This window comes from Castanea sativa, chromosome 8 (assembly GCF_040712315.1).
Source record: "Castanea sativa cultivar Marrone di Chiusa Pesio chromosome 8, ASM4071231v1".
NCBI classification, from domain to species: domain Eukaryota; kingdom Viridiplantae; phylum Streptophyta; class Magnoliopsida; order Fagales; family Fagaceae; genus Castanea; species Castanea sativa.
Window position 1 is genome coordinate 43,005,688 of NC_134020.1, and position 21,362 is coordinate 43,027,049.

At 37.6% G+C, this 21,362-nt stretch overlaps 2 protein-coding genes across 3 annotated transcripts; one reads left to right on the plus strand and one right to left on the minus strand.

Annotated features, from left to right (window-relative positions):
• The first annotated feature begins 291 nt into the window (after window positions 1-291).
• On the plus strand, window positions 292-9,559 carry LOC142607304 (uncharacterized). Of its 2 annotated transcripts, XM_075778747.1 has the most exons (9): window positions 292-495; window positions 1,143-2,220; window positions 3,898-4,016; window positions 6,468-6,639; window positions 6,751-7,346; window positions 7,461-7,779; window positions 8,091-8,256; window positions 9,001-9,106; window positions 9,228-9,559. In XM_075778747.1, exons 2-9 carry the CDS (start codon window positions 1,405-1,407, stop codon window positions 9,343-9,345), a joined length of 2,412 nt encoding a protein of 803 aa, XP_075634862.1. In that variant the 5' UTR covers window positions 292-495; window positions 1,143-1,404; the 3' UTR covers window positions 9,346-9,559. The 2 variants fall into 2 exon arrangements, with proteins under 2 accessions (XP_075634862.1, XP_075634861.1); XM_075778746.1 differs by having other exon boundaries at window positions 6,468-7,346.
• A 1,716-nt stretch (window positions 9,560-11,275) lies between these two features.
• LOC142608036 (RING-H2 finger protein ATL57) lies at window positions 11,276-12,281 on the minus strand. The gene has a single exon (XM_075779740.1). It carries the CDS (start codon window positions 12,097-12,099, stop codon window positions 11,386-11,388), a length of 714 nt encoding a protein of 237 aa, XP_075635855.1. The 5' UTR covers window positions 12,100-12,281; the 3' UTR covers window positions 11,276-11,385.
• Between the last annotated feature and the right edge of the window lie 9,081 nt (window positions 12,282-21,362).

Below are 21,362 nucleotides of genomic sequence, written 5' to 3' on the forward strand. Positions count from 1 at the left end.
CAAAAAAAAAAAAGAAAAAAAAAGAAATTCACGGTTGCAGTAAAAACTTGTAAAAAGTCTAAAAGAGATAATAATAAGACGACGACGTCGTTTTGCAAAAAGAGTGTAGACTTCTCCGCCACTTCCCGTTCAATTCAAGATTTGAGAAAATCGCAGTGATGCGCGATTGTGATAGAAAGACTGAGACACCACGCCACGTGTCACCACTTCGTGGCCCCATAAAAATTTTTTTTAGACGTTAGCGTTACGGCAATAAATATTTATAGGAGGGAAGAAGCGAAGAGCAAGTCTAGGAAACGGTGACGTGTCTTCATTTATTATTCGTAAATCACCGCTCTTCCCTCCTTCTCTCTCTCTCTCTCTCTCTCTCTCTCTGACTTCCCATTTTCTCTTTCTAAAACTCTCTCTCTCTCTCTCTCTCTCTCTCTGTAACTTTCTTCAGGGTTAGGGTTTCGTTTCCTTTACTTCTAAACCAAAAGCCACAGAGCTTCACCGGTACGTTTTTTATTTTCCCTTTGTTCCTTCCTTTCTTTAATTTTCAGAATCGAATCCATCACTTTAAACTCTCTGTGTGTTTCACGTTCTTCTTCTTCTTCTTCTTTTTTGTTTTGAAGGAGATTTGTGATTTTTTTGTTTTGTTTTGTTTTTTTTTGTTTTTGTTTTTGTTTTGAGTTGATTTGATGAATGAGTTCTTGATGCAGATTTAGTATGTTGTTTCTGTTTGGTTGCCGGGAAAGGTGAAAAAAATAGTAATGGAAAAAATGAGTTTGAATCTCATTTTTGGGATTTTAAAAATTGGAATGTCACATTTGAGTAGGGTAAAATAGTTGTTTCAGGCTTAATTTGGTGGAGCTTGTTCTATCTGGGATTCCTATTTATGGAAAATCTGATGCTGAAGATTTTGTTTTATTTTATTATGTTTTTCATTTTCTTGGCTACCAAACAGAGGCATTGAGGAATTGAATAGGTTTTTTTTTTGGTAGTAGTGGTTTTTAAGCATTGAAATTTTAGGTAGCTGCTTGGTAAAATCTTTGTTTTTAAGGTATTTGCATTGGGAATTATTTGTGATTTTGACTTGACGTGTTAGTTGGGGGTTAGAATATTCAATATAGTAAAAATGACTGTTTCCTAATTTGATGCAGAAAAATCGTTAGGCAAAATCAATCACTCCTGTGATTAATGTTAGCGGGTCAGTTCGATGATTGTAATTCGTTGCCATCGTGTGGCTAAGATCCACAAGGGTGATAATAACGGTGTTGATGATGATGATGACCACGAGGATGATGCAGATGCGGTGATCCAATTTTAGGAAGAATCATCTGATTGTATTTCCTCTGTGTGAATGTGCCTATTTTGCATTTTTAAGTGAATGGGGTGAAATATTTTTAGTTTTGGTTTAGATAAATGGCTATTGCTGGTCTACACAATGTTTCTGTACTTGATTCCCCCTTCCTAAGGGACTCTCATTCTCAGGCGTCAGGACGGCAAGCTGATGAAGTGAGGGTCAGAACACGGGCATCCTCGCTCCTGCAGATGTGGCGGGAGCTTGAGGATGAGCATGTGGTGAGTCGTACCCATCAAGAACGAATGGTCCAACAAAGGAGTGATGTTTTGATTTCTGACCTCTCAAGGGAGCAGATTTCTGATAGTGATGAACATAGCGGTGGTTGGGAGGACATGAGTGTGAGTGAGAGTGTGTGTGGAACATGGCCTCAAACTCAAATTGGCTCGCACAATGAACACGTTGATTCTGGAAATTTTAACTGCGAACATTCTTCTGATTTTGGGGAAATTGAAAGGGAGAGGGTGAGGCAGATATTCCGGGAATGGATGAACAGTGGGGCGAGAGAACAAGCACCAAATGTTTCCCATATGAGCAACAGCCCAAGGGCAGAGTGGCTTGGTGAAACTGAGCAGGAGAGGGTGAGGATCATAAGGGAGTGGGCACAAATGAATAGCCAGCAGAGAGTTGCTTCTGATGACAATAGAGAAGACCAATCTGCTGATATTGGTACCCAGATTGAACAGATTCGTGATCGATTGCTTGTTAACCAGAATGGAGGCCGAAATGAGCATAGCCGGAGGGGCATTCGTCGATTATGTGGCAGACAGGCTCTGCTTGATATGCTGAAGAAGGCTGAGAGGGAAAGGCTAAGTGAGCTTCAAGATTTGTTGGAGCATCAGGCTGTATCACAATTTGCTCATCGGAATCGCATACAGGTTAATTGATGCAAAGCTTCTATATATATATATATATATTTTTTTTTTTGCAATGTATTGTTTTCTTTGTCTCTATCTCTTCCTTGGTTCATCACTGTTCTCACTGTTCCTGTTTTTCTGTATAGACTTTGTTACCCATTGTCTTGTGAAATTGGTACATGTGGGAGTCGGGACTTGAATAATGTTCTTTTATCATGATACCAGAAAGTCCTTGGGTGGAGGACCATGCTTTAGCATAAAGGTATCACATATGGACTAGACAGCCTATAAGATGCTCCTATAGGAGTGTCCACCTTGGCTGCAGAGATCAATCTGTGAATGCCTCTGAAAAATGAATGACCATGAGGGATATGGAAGTTTTCAATTTATTGAATTACTAGATTTCCATTAGTAATAAACTTCTGTTTAATTTAAATGTTTTGAGTTCATGTGTAAGTGTTGAGTACTTGAGTTCCACATTGAGAAAAACTGAATAGAGTAGTTATTTTATTGATATTAATAATTGGGTGTAGATCCATTGGCTTAAGATTTTAGGACATAGTGGTGTCCTAATGTGTATATCATGGGGCTCTTGGTGGCTTCCTAGGTGTTCTCTTTCCTAAAAAGATTGTATCATAGCTGGTGGTTTTGCTTCCACTTGAATATGTGTCGTGCTCTTGATATGTCTGGTATGGCTTTGTTGATAGTGTGGGTGACTCTTGGAGTGAGCTGCATTTGTTGGCTCCGCATGTGGTGCAACTCTTGTATGTGTGATATTCTTGGATTTGTGAAGTAATCACACTTGAGTTAGATGGGTCAATGTGATAGAGATTCACACATAATGGGGAGATTTGTTGTGCGTGTTGCGTACATTAGTGTTGAGTCTCATTGAGGAAAAGTAAAGAAAGTGAGCAGTTGATATACATATTTGGCCATTGAGCCAAGCCCTTTTACATATCAAAACACACACACACACACACACACACACACACACACACACACACACACACACATATTTGGCCCCAAATCCCTTTGGCACAAGTTTTTGGGTTGGAGTGTGAACCAACATGTATATCAACAGGCTCTTGGTGGTACTCTTTCTCAACAATAAGTATTTTGATTCTTGCGCAATAGGAAGATCGTGTTTTTAACTACCACAGAAAATTATATAATTTTCTTACTGGAGGCAAATGTTTTGTTGCCATTAAAAACTGAGAAGGTTGCATGTTTAGATACTAATTCATGTTATGGATAGTTCTTTTTGATGTAAGAAATTTCATTTGTCATGGGCATGCCAGAGTTGAGAGTAATATCTTTCTTTGACTAGTATTAATGTAACTATAAGCTAATATATTTTAGATTTAGCAGACACATAACATTATCTTAGTAATTAAAAGATCGCTAATAATTGCTATTTTTAGGTCGTTTGTCATTTATTTGTTTTTTCTAGTGGATTGACTTGATGTATCAATATATGGAATTATTTTTCTGAAATTTGAGAAGTTTATTCTTAGAAAAGGCTAGTTTGCTTTGAGGCTTACTCATTATTATGGATTTGTGTGTATTTTTTTGGGTTCTGATTATTTGCTAGATCATAGAGCACTTTTGTTATTTTTCCTTTGTGATGTTTGCAAATGAAGCCTGGGATCATGATTGTGCACTTTGTTATAACATGACCATGTAATACATTTTTTGCAGTCATTACTTAGAGGCAGGTTTTTGCGAAATGACCGATTGGTTGACAATGAGCGACCTGCTTCCCGGGCAGAAAGTGAACTAGGTTTATTGAGGCAGAGACCTTCTGTATCTGGTTTGAGGTATTATTTCTTTCTATGATTTCATAACAAAGAGCTCTGCAATTTGTTTCCATGCAAAGCTTCTGGTCTAATTTCTCTAATATATTCTGTTATGTCCTATTTTTTTTCCCTAATACATGCTTTTATTATCAAGGGTTGCTTTAGAGAACATTTTGTATTGAGAACTTGTACTGTCAATAAAAATCAGATTAAAGTATGCTGTTGATTCTCTTCTCTTCACATGTGAATCATATCTTCTTTGGAAACTCAAAGGATGAGATTTGACTGCTACATTAAATGGATGTGAAATTTTGATGCTGGTAATGGCTCTGGAAATTTGTTGATATTTTGGATATAGAAAATAGATCTTCACGATAACTAGACTTCTTCCTAATTTTTCCCTTGAGAGCCTTGCTAAAGCCCATCCATTCTCTTTTTTCTACAAACCTTGGGATAGAAACTATGGTAGCTTCTTTCCTAACTTTCTCTTAAAACCAAACATTGAGTGTATGATGCTTCGCTGGTGTGGGGAAGTAAGGGCTTGACTGGCTGAGTGTTCCTTCTATTCTAATAATAAAATTCGTATTACATACGACAAACATATCTTAGGGTTACATTATCATATATTTTGAGTTTTATGTTGGAGATCATTGAGAAAATAGTCAGCATACTGCAGCTTGTGTGAAGTAGAGCATTGAATTAGGTTTTGTCCTTTTTTGTAATATATTAGCAACCTTTTTGCCAATATGAGCCTGAATGTGGTTGCCTAGGCAGGCACAAGTTTACCAAGGTGTTGATATACAGTTGTTTTTGATAATTTTCTGTTTGTATAAAGATACAATGAGTGGAAATATTATGTTAGGGATTATGTCAAGAGCTATCATGTGTACTGTGAATTGATGGTTTCCTTTAGGGCTTGCATTCTTCCACTTCCACAGTACAATTCATCTTTCGAGGTGAAAATTTTCTATCAAGAATAGATTCAAATTGTAGCTAAGCATTGGACTCCTGTCATGCTTTCACAATTGACAGCAAGATTCTCTTGCCTGGACTCCATGTATTTAAGCACTAATCAATTGTTAAGGAACTCTTAAACATCAAGCAGTAAAAAAGGAAAAAGAAAAAGAAAATGAGATAGTTGGTAGGAACTAATCACCTAATACTGCTGCTTAGGATTGAACTGGGGACCTTTAGAGCATCCACATCAGTGGATGCAAAAATCATGTAAAATAGAAAATAGACCACTTTTACATATTTTCCCTCAAAAATGCTCCACATCAGTGCTTCTAAAAGGGTGTAAAAATGTGTATATCCTTACACGAGCTACAGTAACCGTGTAAATATACACGGTTACTATAGCTCGTTCATTTATTATTTTATTAATATCACGTTCACACCTTTTTTTCTCTCTCTTATCTGTGCTCAACAAACTCAGTAACTTCTCTCCTCATCTTCTTCTTTTTCCTCAGATGCACACAAACACACTCACACACAAACACGTCCACACAGACAAATCAACACAGAGATACATTTGCTCAAAAAAAAAAACATAGAGATACACAAACACAGATCGGTGCTTGATTGGAACGATCGGTGCTTGACTGGATCGGAGCTTGTGGGTTTTGCCTGTGGATCAGAGCTCGTGGATCGGAGCTCGTGGCTATGAGCTCGTGGCTTGGAGCTCGTGGATCGAAGCTCGTGGCTCGGAGCTCGTGGATCGGAGCTCGGTGCTTGTGGATTAGAGCTCGGTGCTTGTGGATTGGAGCTAGGGGGACTTGATCGAGAGGGAGAGTTGATCTGAAAAATGGGTAGAGATGGGTAGAGAGATGGGAATAGAGAGAGAGCAACAAATCAGAAAAAATGGGTAGAGAGAGAGAGAGAGAGAGAGAGAGAGAGAGCGCATATGTATATCCGGGTAGTTGAGAGAAATAATAAAAAATTTGAAGAAATTGATTATTTAATTAAAAGAGGTGATAGAATAGATGAACTGATGTGGGTGTTTTGTAAAAATGGATGTGTAAAATAGAAAAAGTAGGTTTTTAGTGTAAAAATGGATGTGTTAAATAGAGGAACTGATGTAGTTGCTCTTAGTGTGCAAAACTAACATGGAATAAGGATCTAAAAGTTTCTTCATTGGTACATAATATATTTAGTTTCTGGATGCTATAAGGATAATGTCAAGTGTTGCTGGGGTCACTGTTCTAATACTAAATGTTTCTTGGTTTATGTTCTTTCCCATTTTGATTTTGGGTATTTTAAGTTCAGCTTTGATCTTATATTGAGTTATTGCATTAATTTATATCTTATGAGTTATGACTTTGGCCTTTTTTGGCTCATATTGTTTCTATTTGACTCGTCAAATTTTGCTGAATATTTTGCTCTTAATCTTTTTCCCCTATTATGTATGTGCAAGTAAAGGTGGTTATTTCACCTTTTAGCAATAACACTATGGAACCCATTTCTTTAAAGCAGGGAAGGATTTTGCTCCAGATTGGACACTTCTGTATGGAGTCAAGTAAGCAGCAACCATTCCGATACCTCATCTAATTGTGACACTAATGTTAACAGAAATGATCAAACTCAAGCAAACAATGCACAGGATGTCTTAGATGAACTTAATGAACAATTTGATCCTAATAATGCGGTGAGTAATAGTCTCAGGTTATTGGATGTTAGGACTGATTTAGAGGATGATGTTGTTGAAGATATTGGATGGCATAGATCTAGTGCTCATGAAGAAGAGTGGCAGGTACAGCTTTCAGAGAATGATGTGTTCATTGAAAGTAGGGATGGTACAGGGCAAAGCTTGAACAGAAGCTCACAGGAAATTGGTGCTAGTGAGTGGTCTGAAACTTTGCTCACTGAAACAGGAGAAAGTTACTTAATGCAAGAAGCTGTTGAAGAAATTACCAGACATTCTGAGCCAATTATTGAGGAAAGGTCTATTCCTGGCTTACCAGATCATGTTTATAACATGGATATAAATTGGGAAGAAGCTGCTGCTCAGGTAGAACAATGGCCAGAACAAGTTATGGAAACTGATCACAGAGTCTCACAACAAGATAATGTGGAATATAGTGAATGGAGGGATGGCATTAGAGAAGATGTGGATGGAAATCAACTGGGAAGTACTTCTACCCACCAAGAGTTGGGGAATGAAGATATGGAACAGCCTCATCTGCAAGAAGCCCCAGAAGTTTGGGATGATGATAATGGTTTTCAAGAGGCTGTGCAGCATTGGTTGGATGGGCCTTCTGATCAGGGAGCTGATCCAGTTCAAGTAGTAGATACATATAATTTTCCTGAGGATGATAATGAGCACAATGTGGAAATCAGAGAACTCCTAAACAGGTATTAACAACTAATCCAAGTGAATTATATGAGATCTGCCACAGAAGGGCTTATGCACTAAGCCCATTTAGATTATCAAGTTTTTTATTCATAGAGATTTTATTCATTTTGCAGGAGACGAGTGTCTAATCTTCTTCACAGTGGTTTCCGTGAGAGTCTTGACCAATTGATACAATCATATCTGCAAAGACGGGAAGATAATGCTCCCACTGACTGGGAACTACCTGGAACATCACCTTCTCGTGAGTCAGAAGAACAAGATCTTGAGCATCAGAGTGGAGATCAGAATGACAGTCAGAGGGATGCTGTTGAGAGTCCTTCACTTGCTCGACCTTCATCACCACCACCACCACCACCTTCTCAGCCACTCTATTATCCAGAGACACACCATGATAACTGGCCACAGCATGATATGCATCAGCGTCTGGGAATTGTGCGTTTGTCTCCTCATGATTATTCTTTGAGCTTGATTCCTTTTTTAATCAATATGTTTTAAAGTGAAAAGTTGTTTAATGCACAAACCTCAGTTTTTGAAATTTTCATTTCTTTTGAAGCTTAAGTTATTATTATTATTTTGTCATTCCTGTTAGTCACTAAAGTCATTGTCTAGCATGCAAAAGTAAAGGGACACACAGTATTTGGCTAATTATAGCAGCAAATTATCTACTATGGGTTGTAAACTGTTACCTTAATTCAATTTGTAGTTATAAGTTTAAACTGAATCATGTATTGCACTTGGCACAGGAGTGGGACATCATTAATGATATGCGGATTGACATGGCTAGGCTACAGCAGAGGATGAATAACATGCAGAGGATGCTGGAGGCCTGCATGGATATGCAACTTGAGTTGCAACGCTCAATAAGACAGGAAGTCTCTGCTGCCCTGAACCGCCCTTCTGATATTCTAGGTCTGTGTAGAATCCTTGATGGATTCTTTTTTTCTTCTTCTTCCTTTTTATCTTTTGTTCAATTCTGCTTTTTCTGTGCCCCATTTTCCTTCCCACTATTTCTTCACTTATTTCAAGTGGTGATATATCATGTAAATTTTGTCTAGAACTAAGATACTTGCCTCTTTTTTTTTTTCTAGCTGCAATTTATCTTCTTGGTTGTTTTACCTTGGTATTTACTTTCATTTTTTATGTCTCTTAGTTACCTTAAATATTCACGTGGATGATCATGTTATCTCCATTTATCTTCTTTTTGTTTAAAGATAGAGGTAGTCTCTATTGATGAAAAGATGAGGGGGAGCCACTTGAGATGGTTTGGTCATATGATATGACCAAACTAGAGAAGAGTGATTAATTGCACCAATGAGTTAGAGAAATTTGATTCAAGTGGAGTGAATGAAAAAGGTAGGAAAAGACTTAAAATAATATTTAGTAGAAATAGTAAAACATGACATGCCAATCAAGTAGGTGACACGGAGAGTATGATTTTGGATATGATAGATTGGTGAAATAGAATACATATGGTTTACTCTAATTAGTCTGTTGAGAATCCATAACTGACCTCAAAATTTTGGGACTAAGGTTGGGTGGTGATTGTATCTTCCTTATCTTTGAATATTAGCTAAGTTTTCAGGAATTATTTAATGCCAGCAGCTGGTTGCAGCAGTTATCTTGACTGTATTTTGTGCCGTGGGTTTGTTGCAGGAGCATGTAGGGATGGTTTGCTGAAAGATGAATCTAAATGGGATTATGTGAGGAAAGGAATCTGCTGTGTATGTTGTGAAAGCAATATTAATTCTTTACTGTACAGGTAATGGTAAATTTGTGTACCATTCTGGTGTGGAATTGAAGTATAGAATGGCAGGATAGCACTAATTTTGCTGCTAATATATCCAATCTTACCATTTTCTTTTAATATATCCTTGTTGCAGATGCGGGCACATGTGTACATGTACAAAATGTGCAAATGAGTTGGTCCAAAGTAGAGGAAAATGCCCAATGTGTTGGGCACCAGTTGTTGAGATGATCCGTGCTTACTCTATTTTATGATGTGAAGAATAATTAAGAAAGGAAAGTTGGATTAACAAAATATATAATCTCCAGTTCAGTTCTTGTACCTGGACCATTCTAGGTACTTTTTCTTTTTGATAGAGAAAATTCTGATTTCTGGGGTGGGATATTGCCATATCTGTCGAGTGTATGTTTGAAACAATTGGCATCTTTGATTAATTTATTCTGACCTGAATAAATTTGTTGAGTGAAATTTTTCTACCATGTAATTTTATTCGAAGGTAAAAACTCTAGTAGATGGTGGACCAAATTACCAAATAGACAAAAAAAAAATAAAAATCAAACTAGTGGCTACTAGAAGACGATTTTTCATTAAAGGTTAATCCTATTCCTGTCTCTAAAAAGCTTAAAGAAAAAACAGGACGATATTACCAAGGCACTATTTCACCTTTTGGAGTAGTGTCTTTTGCGGTATTCAAGTATTCAACTATTCATAAAACAATTTACTTGTATCATTTAATTAAGTTATAAAATAAGTTGTATGACAAAGTATACGGATTTTCTCAAAAATAAAAAACAAACACTGAAATTGTTTTATCAATCATCACATATGGGACAGGAGGAATTTCTTCCGTTGTTCGGAGCTTTTGTTGTGGAGCAGCATTAAATTGGTCATTGGTCATTGGTCAATCCTTGTTCAAAGTCTATAGGGATCATTTGGTGCGTAGGTAACTCGAGTATCAAATTAACTTGAACCCAATCCAAACCAAGCTTTAAAGTAAGTTTAGAACCTAACCCAGCCAATCAACCCATCAGAAATAATCTAAGACATCGAGAAGTGGATTGCGTTGGGTTCGTTTCATTGGATAGGTGTGATGGATTATTGCACAATCCACACGCATGGTTTGTCGTTCCTCTTGGTGATTTCCAAGACTTATTATTAATCAAAGTCAAGTTCAGTACATTGAATGAAGGCAGATTTCTTTCTCAGGATTGTTTTTCTCGTGCTTGTAATTTTATTTTTTGAGAATCTCATGCTTTTATTTTGGTTGATGAAGCACTGATCAATTTGTATATTTTATATTTTTGCTAAATGGTGATTTTCCAACAAACAAGAAGTCAAGAATTAAGCAGTACAAATACAGACAAAGAGAGAGAGCCCACAACAAATGGTTAAAGAAAGAAAAAAAGGCCGACCAATCTGATTTGAGACCTGTCAAAACACTCTCGGGCAGATTTGGCATTTGTCTAAAAGTATGGGCCCAGAGACTAAATTCTGAAAGCTTCACTTCGACAGAGTACTGTATAAGAACGTGTTTGGTAGTGGTATCAGTGGTATCCCATTCGTAAAACAGTTTTTTCAACTTAAAAAAATAAAATAAAAGTAAGCCCCACTTCCTGAAAATTGTTTTTAGAGAAAACTGTTCTCATTAGTACCCTATTGTTGTTTTCTGATCCTTTGGACTACGTAACTACGTTGAAAGCAAATCTGAATTTCAACCTTGCTTCTAAACCACTTTGCGTGCAAGATTGAAGCAACAACACTTGCTATCTTTCATTCCTTAGAAAGACGTAAATTAAAAAAAAAAAAAGATATTTCCCAACTGTTATTTATTATTTATGCACCCATTCTACTCATATAATAAGACCCAAGTAAGACTCATCACATGAGAAGGCCAGAAAGGTGATGCCACAAATTAGCAAATAGTGATATGGAAAATAGCACCATCTTGGTCAACAAACTCAGAGATCACCAAAAAAGAAATTATAATTATAATTTAGCTTCCAAGTTAATTGGGATAACTATTACCAACAAAAAAAAAACAAAAGCTTAAAATTTGAGCCTAACTAATGATTTAATTAAAACAAAAAAAGAGAGAAAAATAATAAAATTGAAAGAGACAAAATTAAAGAAATATTTTCAAATAACTTCTGATTCTTCGCCACCTTTTTTATTTTTTTATTTTTTTTTATCTTACATAGGTCGTCTAAAAAAAAAAAAACCTAGATGTGAAAATAGGATAAAAAAAAATATAACCTAGGAATGAGTATATTGTTGATATACAAAGCTTACACGTCTCAAAAACTCGAAGTTCTTTGCAACATAGCTCGATCTACTAAGCTCGAACAACTACTATTCCTCCTCACATTAAGTGACCCCACAACCACCATCACCTCAATACACACGTCATGGTGGTTCCCCACCGTTGATCTTCTTTCATCAGAACCACTCACACCCTGATCGCACTTCTCCTCTTTCACACCCAAACCCTCCTCCCCTTCAAATAACCTGCTCGACCGGCAAACCGGGCAGGTCACGTGACCCGAAAGCCACGTGTCGACGCACTCGGGATGAAACACGTGCTTGCAAAAAGGTATCATCTTGACAGCCTCGTTTTCCTCGAACTCGCTCAGACATATCGCGCAATCTATCTGGTACTTCTCGTCCCCACGGTAAGAGTACACCGGCAAAGCCTGAACGGTCTTGGGGTCCACTCCTACGCTCTGATTATTAGTCCTACTTGGAAGATCAGACGGCTGAGAAGAATTCCTCGCCCCCCGATGATCAGAGGGGGAAAAATCGCCTGAGACGCGGCGTAGGTAGAAAGAGTAGAGCCCCATACACAAAAGCCCGACTATAAACACGGCCAAAGTGAAAGCCATAGAGCTATACAATGGGTGGTGAATAGGTGGCAATGTGGATGGCGATGATGATGACGTGGCGGGGTTTGATTGCATGGGGTAGGATGCATAGTTTGGTAGTTGGAGTAGTTTTCGGTTCAGGGTTTTCATTTGTTTAGAAGAAAGACTATTGAAAAAGAGTTGAAGCTTGAAGCTTGAAACTTGAAACTTGAAACTTGAAAAACAGAAAGTTAAAGATTGAGAGGCTTTGTTTAGAGACAGGGAGACAGAATTGTGGGTTTTGTATATGCGTTTCTGTAGCTTTGGTTTCTTTTATTTTTTATATGACGGTTTCAAGTGTGTTTTTGGGGTAGTGAGCCCTTTATATCTTTATATTTATATACAGGTCTGGTTTTGGATAAGGTGAGAGAGTTCAAGGAAGGTGACGTGGCAAGTGAGATGGTGTCGGTTTTTTGGTGGGGCCCAACACAGTCAATTCAGCTTGTTGTTTAACGTGTGAAGTTGGGTTGTTGTACTTTTATGTTCTGGACAAGGCCAATGTGTAAAAGTGTGAACAGTCTTCCAAAGTAGTATTAAGTTTTGTATTAGGAAACTAATTACTTTTGCCGTAGATAACCAAGAAAAGTATTAACTCAAAAGTTTTTTTTTTTTGTTGAGAAATACTAGTGTGTACATGGGAATGTGTCAATTTAGTTATAAGACATTTGGTGTATTAACTCAAAGTTAAAAAACAATGTTACAGGAGTCTAAATCTTCTACCCACTCTTCCTATTCTACTATATACTTCACAAATAAAAACATGCCATTTGTCCATTTATTTTATTAAATGTTAAATTTATGCATTCTATTATTTTAATTTTTTAAATATAATGGGTTATTTATTTATTTAAAAAAATTGAAATAATAGAAGGTATAAATTTCATAATTAATAAAATAGATAGACAAGTGACATGTTTTTATTTGTGGAGTATATAATGAAACTGAAATAGTGAGATAGAAGATTTGGACTCATATTATTGTTCTCATCCAAATTAGTAATACTTGTTTTATTTTACAAATTAAATACGTGTGTATTGTTGGTCCAATTAGCAGCTTTTACAGCTAATATATCTGGTTTATTTTGGGTATATTTTTATATAAAAAATTATAGAAATTGATAGAACAAAATGTTAGTATGTGATAGATTTAACTAGATAATACTTGGTCAAAATTACAGCAACAGTTGCAGTATTTTTTTTTTTTGCTGAATGGGGCTATTTGTTTCTTTCAAATCAAAATCTTTACCTTATGCATTCAGCAAATCTTTTATCAATCAATCAAAATTCTATCACACGAATGGACAAGATACCGATATAATATTCTTTTGGAGGATGATGTCCAACATTCACAAGTTATATTACTGTTTCTAAAAATAAAATAAAAAAAAGGCGAAAATGCACTTTTGGTCCCTACATTTTGGGTCAATTCCCATTTTGGTCCCAAAATTGATTTCGTTACAAATATCGTCCCTAAAAAAAGAAAATCGTTTTTAAAATGGTCCCTGCCGTCAACCCACTAACAGAAACTTCCTACGTGACAGACAGAATGACTTGCTTGCTGACGTGGCTATTAAAATATTATTAAAAATAATTATTTGGCAATTTTAAAATAACACGTCAGCATTTTAATATTTTAAACAATGCCACGTCAGAAAATTTATATAAAAAAAGAAATTAAATTTTAAAAAAACCTTAAATCTAATTTAATTAAAGAAATTATAACTTATCATTATTAATTTTCAAACATTACAACTTGTTCTTTGTTCTTTGTGTTCTTCCCAATCAAACCCAGATACAAAGAACTCAAACCCAGATTACATGAACACAAACCCAGCAACCACTAACTCAAACCCAGATCACAACAACAAACGAAAATCACAAATAGAGATCAAACACAACGAAACCCAGATCACAACCCAAACGAAACCCAGATCACATCCCAAACGAAAATCATCAGCGAACCCAACCACCGATCCATGTTCACAACTCCCACATGCAAGACTCCAAAATTTTCCCATTGTTTTCACGGCATCAAGATCCCATGGCCTCCATGATCAAAACCTCGAAGATCAGCCTCTTGATCTGCTCGCCGTTGGTCAATATTGGGTGTAAGGTTTTGAGCGGAGACGAGATTATGAGATTTGAGAGTTTGGGGTCATCTCGGCTTCACAACCGCTAATCTAGGCTCCAATATCGAATCGGTGACTGGGGTTTCGTTGGTGACTGGGGTTTCGTACAACGGAGCCATACCGAATCAGCAGACCTTAGCGATGGGTTTTCTTTCTTTGACGGCAGCGGCGACCTCACTGAGTCTTGAACGACTTCGACGACGGCGACCTCATCACTAGATTAGAGAGAGTTTGGGTCTAAGAGATTTCGTCGAGGGTGAAGAGAGAAAGAGAGAATTAGAGATAGAGAGAGTTTAGAGATGAGATTAAAAGAAAAAGTAAAAGAAAAAGAATTAAGGTTAAAGAAAAAGAAAAAGAATTAAAAGGATAATAACATTTTTTTTTATTAAAAATAGGGGTTGCTACGATCAATTTTTTTGTTTTAATTATTTAAGTTTTTTTTAAAATTTAAATTCTTTTTTTATATAAATTTTCTGACGTGGCATTGTTTAAAATATTAAAATGCTGACGTGTTATTTTAAAATTGCCAAATAGTTATTTTTAACAATATTTTAATAGTCACGTCAACAAGCAAGCCATTCCGTCTGCCACGTAGGAAGTTTCTGTTAGTGGGTTGACGGCAGGGACCATTTTAAAAACGATTTTCTTTTTTTAGGGACAATATTTGTAACGAAATCAATTTTGAGACCAAAATGGGAATTGACCCAAAATGTAGGGACCAAAAGTGCATTTTCGCAAAAAAAAAAGGTTATATTATTGGTACCTACAGTATCGATATGATGTATTGTACTGACCACCAAACCAATATTGATATTATCTTAAAACACATTGAAGTATTGAACTATATTGGTTATACTTGGATTTTTCTAACTGTTTTTTTACTTACAAGAAAAATAATAAAAAGTACTATAAAGCATGTAAGTTGAATTAATAGTTTAATACCTTGCAAATGTATAAGAGCCTAAAATTAGTAGGTATGAAAATATTTCGTTTAAAAAAAAAAAAAACTAGATTGAAACGGCCTTTAGCATAATATTCGCTAACTTGCATACAACTTAGATGAAACAGGCCTTTGAAAACTTCTCTTTGGGTTAGGTTTGAACTTTAATTAAAGCTCTACCATTCATATTGTGTAGCACAATCGGTTTTGAGAATATGAAAAAATAATTCGAGTAGATGAATTAATTTTTAATTAAGTGAAAAAAGAGAAAGAAAGAAAGAAAAGCTGTTGTCTACATCCGCTGTGTAAAATTTTGGAATTTAGTTATATGTGTGTGCATGAAAATTATAATTTGCCCAACCTTATCTTAAGTGCAATCAGGTGTGTATATATATGTTTGTAAAATTTCTGACCTATCACAAGCTGACACATCATACTACCAAGTCCACAAAATACAACTAATTACAAAATGCCACGTACTATTGTTGGGTTTTGCTATCACTATTCAGAAACCAACAGAAATTTGCCAAGTGTCATTGAAATAGGGGAATAAAATGCATCAGCAAGTGTAAGTGATGACATAAGCGGATCAATCGGGCTGTGACATGTGTCACCAATTAGACTCCACCACGTGTCGCTCATCCACCCCCAAACTCCTATAAATAGAAGCCTTCCTGAGACATTTAAAAAAAACACCAAGCCATCTAGAGCATAAGTAGCATCAAAGAAGATTCGAAGCACTCAGAAGTACAGAAGTTTTGCAGGAATTAAGCCCCAAAGCCTCCAAGAACTTCAACTTCAAAACCAAAGAACATTCGAAGCAAAACCATCCAAGCTGTCAACCTAGATCTCAAAGTTCACTAGAATTAAGCTCGAAAGCATCTAAAAACCTTAACAAACCACAAATCAATGAAGCTCTACGGATTCAAGCCTCTAAAGCACCAAATAACTTCCACCACAAACCTTCGAAGACGAAGAATGCCAAGAACATGAAGAACGTATCAAGAACGCGAAGAACACAAAGAACAAAGAATTTATAACAAGCTCGTAGCCAGAGATTCATTGTAATTCTGTTTCAAATATCTTTGATCCATTCCTCAGCCAAATTGAAGGATATTTTGTGTTCAAATCAAAATCACATTACCACAATGCCAATCAACAAATCTTCCAAGGAGATCGAATCAGAGGGTCACTCTTTTGTAATCACAGAGAATTGTACCACACATTCATCAATACAAATTCATCAACACAAATTCTGGCACGCCCAGTGGGACTTCTCTGCCTCTCATCTCATTCTCCTTCAAAGAAAGAAATTTTCATCAGCTTGCTACCAACTTCAATGGCCTCTAGCAAGAACATTCAAGTTTCAACAATAGCAACTTCAATTAAACTTGGTACGACTACCACCAACAATCACATTGGTGCAATCAATCGTAGCCAGCCTAAAGCTCATAATCAATTTCGAGCTCAATCAACCAAGGAAGCTAAGGTCCAGACAATTATCTCCTTAGACCATTTTACAAGAAACAAGGTCATCAACAAGGACATCTCCACCTTGGAACACCTCAAGTATGGGGGCAAATCCCCTTCTTCTTTCACAAGAAGTTGGTCGCACGATTTCTCTCCCATCAAAGGGAACCCAAAAGATGAGATTTCACGTGCTCACTTCAATTCACTTCCTTCTCCATCATCTGTGGAAGTTGTGTCAGTCATGATGACTAACACCTCTACCATGGAAGAAAAGATGGCTGAAATGGAACAAAGGGTCGTCCTTCTCACTAAAGCACTTGAAGATAATGACCTCCAAATTGCAACTTTAATGAACAAACTCGAAGTACAAGATCTTGGTGAATCAAGCCATGGTCATAAAATAACATCTGCGAAGGATGAAGAAAGGAGAGAAATTGAAAACACTCCCCGACAAGAACATTCCACCTCAATGGCCTCGTATCTGTCCAACAATTGTAGGACATGATAACAAATACCATACGAGCACAATATGGAGGTTCTTCTACAAATTCTCTCATATATTCAAAACTCTATATGAAGCGCATTGACAATATGAGAATGCCAAATGGGTATCAACCCCCCAAGTTCTTGCAATTTGATGGCAAGGGAAACCCTAAGCAACACGTTGCTCACTTTTTAGAAACTTGAGAGAACGCAGGGACTCAAGGAGGCCTTTTTGTAAAGTAGTTTGTTCGTTCGCTAAAAGGGAATGCCTTTGATTGGTATATAGACTTAGAACCCGAGTCAATCGATAGTTGAGAACAACTTGAGAGGGAGTTCCTCAACAGGTTCTATAGAACACGCTGCATGGTAAGCATGATGGAGCTTACCAATACCAAGCAGTGGAAAGACAAGCCCATTGTTGACTATATCAATCAGTGGCGTTCTTTGAGTCTAGACTGTAAGGATAGACTTTCTGAAATATCTGCTGTAGAAATGTGCATCCAAGGCATGCACTGGGGACTTTTGTACATCCTGCAAGGGATAAAGCCCCGAATATTCAAAGAATTGGCAACTCGTGTGCACGACATGGAATTGAGTATCTCTAGCGACGAAAATACAAAACCTCCCATACCCGAGGAAAGCAGGAAGGAAGTAAGGAGGAATGACAGGAATGCAAAAAGTAATCTCAAAGACCCAATAACTGTTAACACTGCCATAGTTAAGGTTCCAAGGAGAGAAGCAAAGGCAAATGAAAAACAACTTGAAGGATGGCAAAAGAACGAAGTGCATTGTCTGACCTTTAAGGAACGTGAGCAAAAAGCATATCCGTTCCCCGATGAAGATGTGCCAAACATCTTAGAACCACTATTGCAATTGAAGCTGATTGAATTGCCAGAATACAAGCGACCAGAAAACATGGGGAAAGTTGATGATCCTAACTACTGCAAATATCATCGCATCATTGGCCACCTAATCCAAAAATGTTTCGTCTTCAAAGAACAATTCATGAAGCTTGCCAAAGAAAACAAGATTGATTTAGACCTTAATGAAGTTGTTGAGTCAAACCATGTGACCATTGCCTGTGATGTACTTCCAACTCTCAAGCAGGGGGCAAGCACCAACAAGGCTTACAAATTGGTTGACAATGATGGTGTAAGGATCAGACCCATCAATGGGAAGTTCCTCAAACATTTCTATGCTTGAAAATTGAGGATTGATCCTCGGTAAGAGTTTAAACTACCCACTACAGCGCTATAGGGGTACATGATGTCATCCCATTACCTTTGAAAGCGTACAAATAAAGAGAAATTAATCATACTCTATGCCACCATTTGCGAGTGTGGCGTAGTGGCTGGATGCCTTTGTCGCCCTTGAGGCCGAAGTCTCGGGTTCGATTAGAGGTGATACCCATTATTGTGCAATTGGTAACCATGAAATGTCATGGGGTGCAGGGCGAGGATTACACACGTGAGCCCTCCCTTTTTGTGGGGGAAAAAAAAAACAACAAAAAAACAAAAGAAAAAAAAAACAAAGAAAAAAAAATCATCAAAACCATAAAAAATCATCAAAACCATAAAAAAAAATATTGGACTACGTAATTACTTGATCCCTCTCGAGGGTACGTAGGCAACTTAGTATCTTTTGCTACGTTCAGTCACGCACTAAAAAAAAAAAGAGTTGCATTATCAAATTATGAAAAAGAGGAAGAAGCTGAGAAGAAAGTCTTCTTTATTAATTGAAAAAAGGAAAATAGTACAGGGGAAAGCATGATGACACGTATGAAGGGAATTAAAACACAAAAGATTACGACATCCATTTCAAGTCTTTCAAACTAGAACGATTTTCTTCCAGAAGGGCTCGTATCTTCTCTAAAGCCTCCATATCCTGGTCTTCAAGAATGGGAGCAGATTTGACTTCTTCAAGTTGTTCTTCTAAAGCTTGCACAACATCGTCTTACTCAACTTGATGAGTTTCAATTTTAGACAATGATTGCTCTAATTGGACGAACTCGGTTTGCAAGTCAGCCATCCTCAATCTAACAGTATCAAGCTCGGTCTTCAAAGATGCTTTCTTGTGCAATGCTTCAGAAAGGAGGAATTCAACTTCAGCCTTGCGTCGAACTAAGATAACAGAACTTGGTCGTTTGTTCAGAGATTCTTTCATCTTCAAATAGTCTGCGATACCTTCACAATATTTGTCAACATTTTCACGCAAGTGTTGAGGGTCCACTCCAAGACTTTCAACCGCATTATAAATTTCATGTACTTCAGCTTGTGGGAGGATGTTGTCTACAGAAAGATTCGAAAGCCTGTTTAGAAGAACATCTCCCAGCATAGAAGCCCCTTTCCTACGCACGGAAGAAACATGCGCCTTGGCCTGAAACATAGAGACTTCCGGAGGGTTGATAGGTTGTAAGGATGAGAGAGGTGTCGTTTTTGTGTAAATTGGAAATTTGGACAACGTGCCATCATCAGCAAACTTACACCTCTTGAGATCCGAACTCTTCGTAGATGGCTTCGAGGTAGAAGACTCACTATTTGTAAGAAGATGTGCATGATCAGTAGAAGTCCCTGCATCAACACCCTTCATTGGACTCTTCAAATGTTTCCAATTGTGGTTGAAGTCGTTACACACCTCCTTTTCAGAATTTTTAATGGCATCCCTAACTGGTACAACAAGCGAACCTTTGATGCCTTGACTTTGTGCAAACTCTGACAAGGGTTGTGGAATGTATGAGTCTTGTAGTTCCCTCTTTCCCTTCTGAGGTTTGTTGGACGTCAGTGATTTAACATAGGAGGATGCAATTTCAGCTAGAAAGTCTGTTCCTCTGGTAAAATCATTTCTACAAACTCCTTCCCACCATTGTTTGTAGCTATGCCTGACCCGGCTTCCAAAGTCTGTCGCAAAAGCCGAAATGAGTACCTTGGAATCTGTGTTGCAGCAAGTGAAAGATTGGTAGAATTGGTATAGATCTTTTATTGAGCCTGTATGAATTTCTTCCTTTAAGTCACTTGGAATGTCTTGATGAAATCCAAAGCGTCGGCTGAATCTGTGAAGACTATATACTTCTACAATGTGTTGGTCTTCACATCGAAGTGTCAAGTATCTCGAGTGAAGGCTCATAAAGTAGTCGAACTTCTAAATGGATAAATGATCATTGTCAATGAATTTCTGGTAATAGCTTTTCTTGAAAACAGTCTCGTGCCAAAAGAAGTCGGTGGTGGTTCGTATATGCTTTCGTGAGGACAATTCGCTGAACGGAGAGGCATAACCTACACCGGAGTATTTAGTCATCAAAGGATCGAATAGTTTGTCATGGGTGATGCGGTTGCTTCTGAAAAAATGACTTACCCATGCGTAAACATAATGAATGGCAAAACTAGCTCTAGACGTGCTTGGAGTAGGAGAGGAAGAAATGGTGTTAAGTCCACGATAAATGCTAGCCAATACTGGGGGAGCAAGGCCGAATGAACAACCATTGGCCATGGAACTAGCGATCTTGAAAGTGCCGGGACGGATGCTATTCGGATCCTTGCTAGGAAAGACAAATGTGCACAGCCAACAGGAAAGAAGTGCCGGTAAGTAAGTCTCCTCCTTTAAGTCACCCTCAATTTGAAGATCTACAAAGACCCGTGTTCTTTATCAGACCATGGTCCATGCTCGTTTATCTCGCCAAGGGGATTCTGACTACACTTGGGAATGGTTGCCCGTCTCGCTGGTTTTTTAAAAGCTGGGTACCTGCTATTTCCTCTATACCAAAAAGTAATCCAGTCACGAACACTCACTTTCCCTTGTCTCTTCATCTGATTTTGAAGGTGATGATACACCATGAAAAGGTAGTGACAGCTCTACGGCAGATAGGGTCGTCCTTGGTCATTGGTTCCATCTAGCTCTTGCGCATTGGGTACCACTTCATCATAAAATGCACCTGTGCAAGGAAGTCCGCCAAGAATGGAAAGATCCCATGGTGTGATAGAAATTTCCCCAACTGAGGTATGAAGGGTATTGGTCGACGGACTCCAACACTCACACAACGCTTTCATGAGATTCTCATCGTAATCATACGTGAACAGGGAGGCAAAGACAGCATTGTAAAGGTGGATTGCATCAAGGAGGTGTTTACACCGACCAAGCACATCTTCTAGCCAATCCCAATAAAGGGAGAAGTAGGAAAACCCTCCGTTCGTGCTAAAGGAAAAATCCCAGTTGGCACGTTTTGCAATTATCTCTCGTCCCAAAGTGTTGTACGACTTTGATTTGACAAAATTTTTGTGATGCGAAGCAAGAAGGATAATTGTCTCCAAGTTAGAGTTGCCATCAGGGAGAACATGTGACCATTTCGGCAAATTGAGA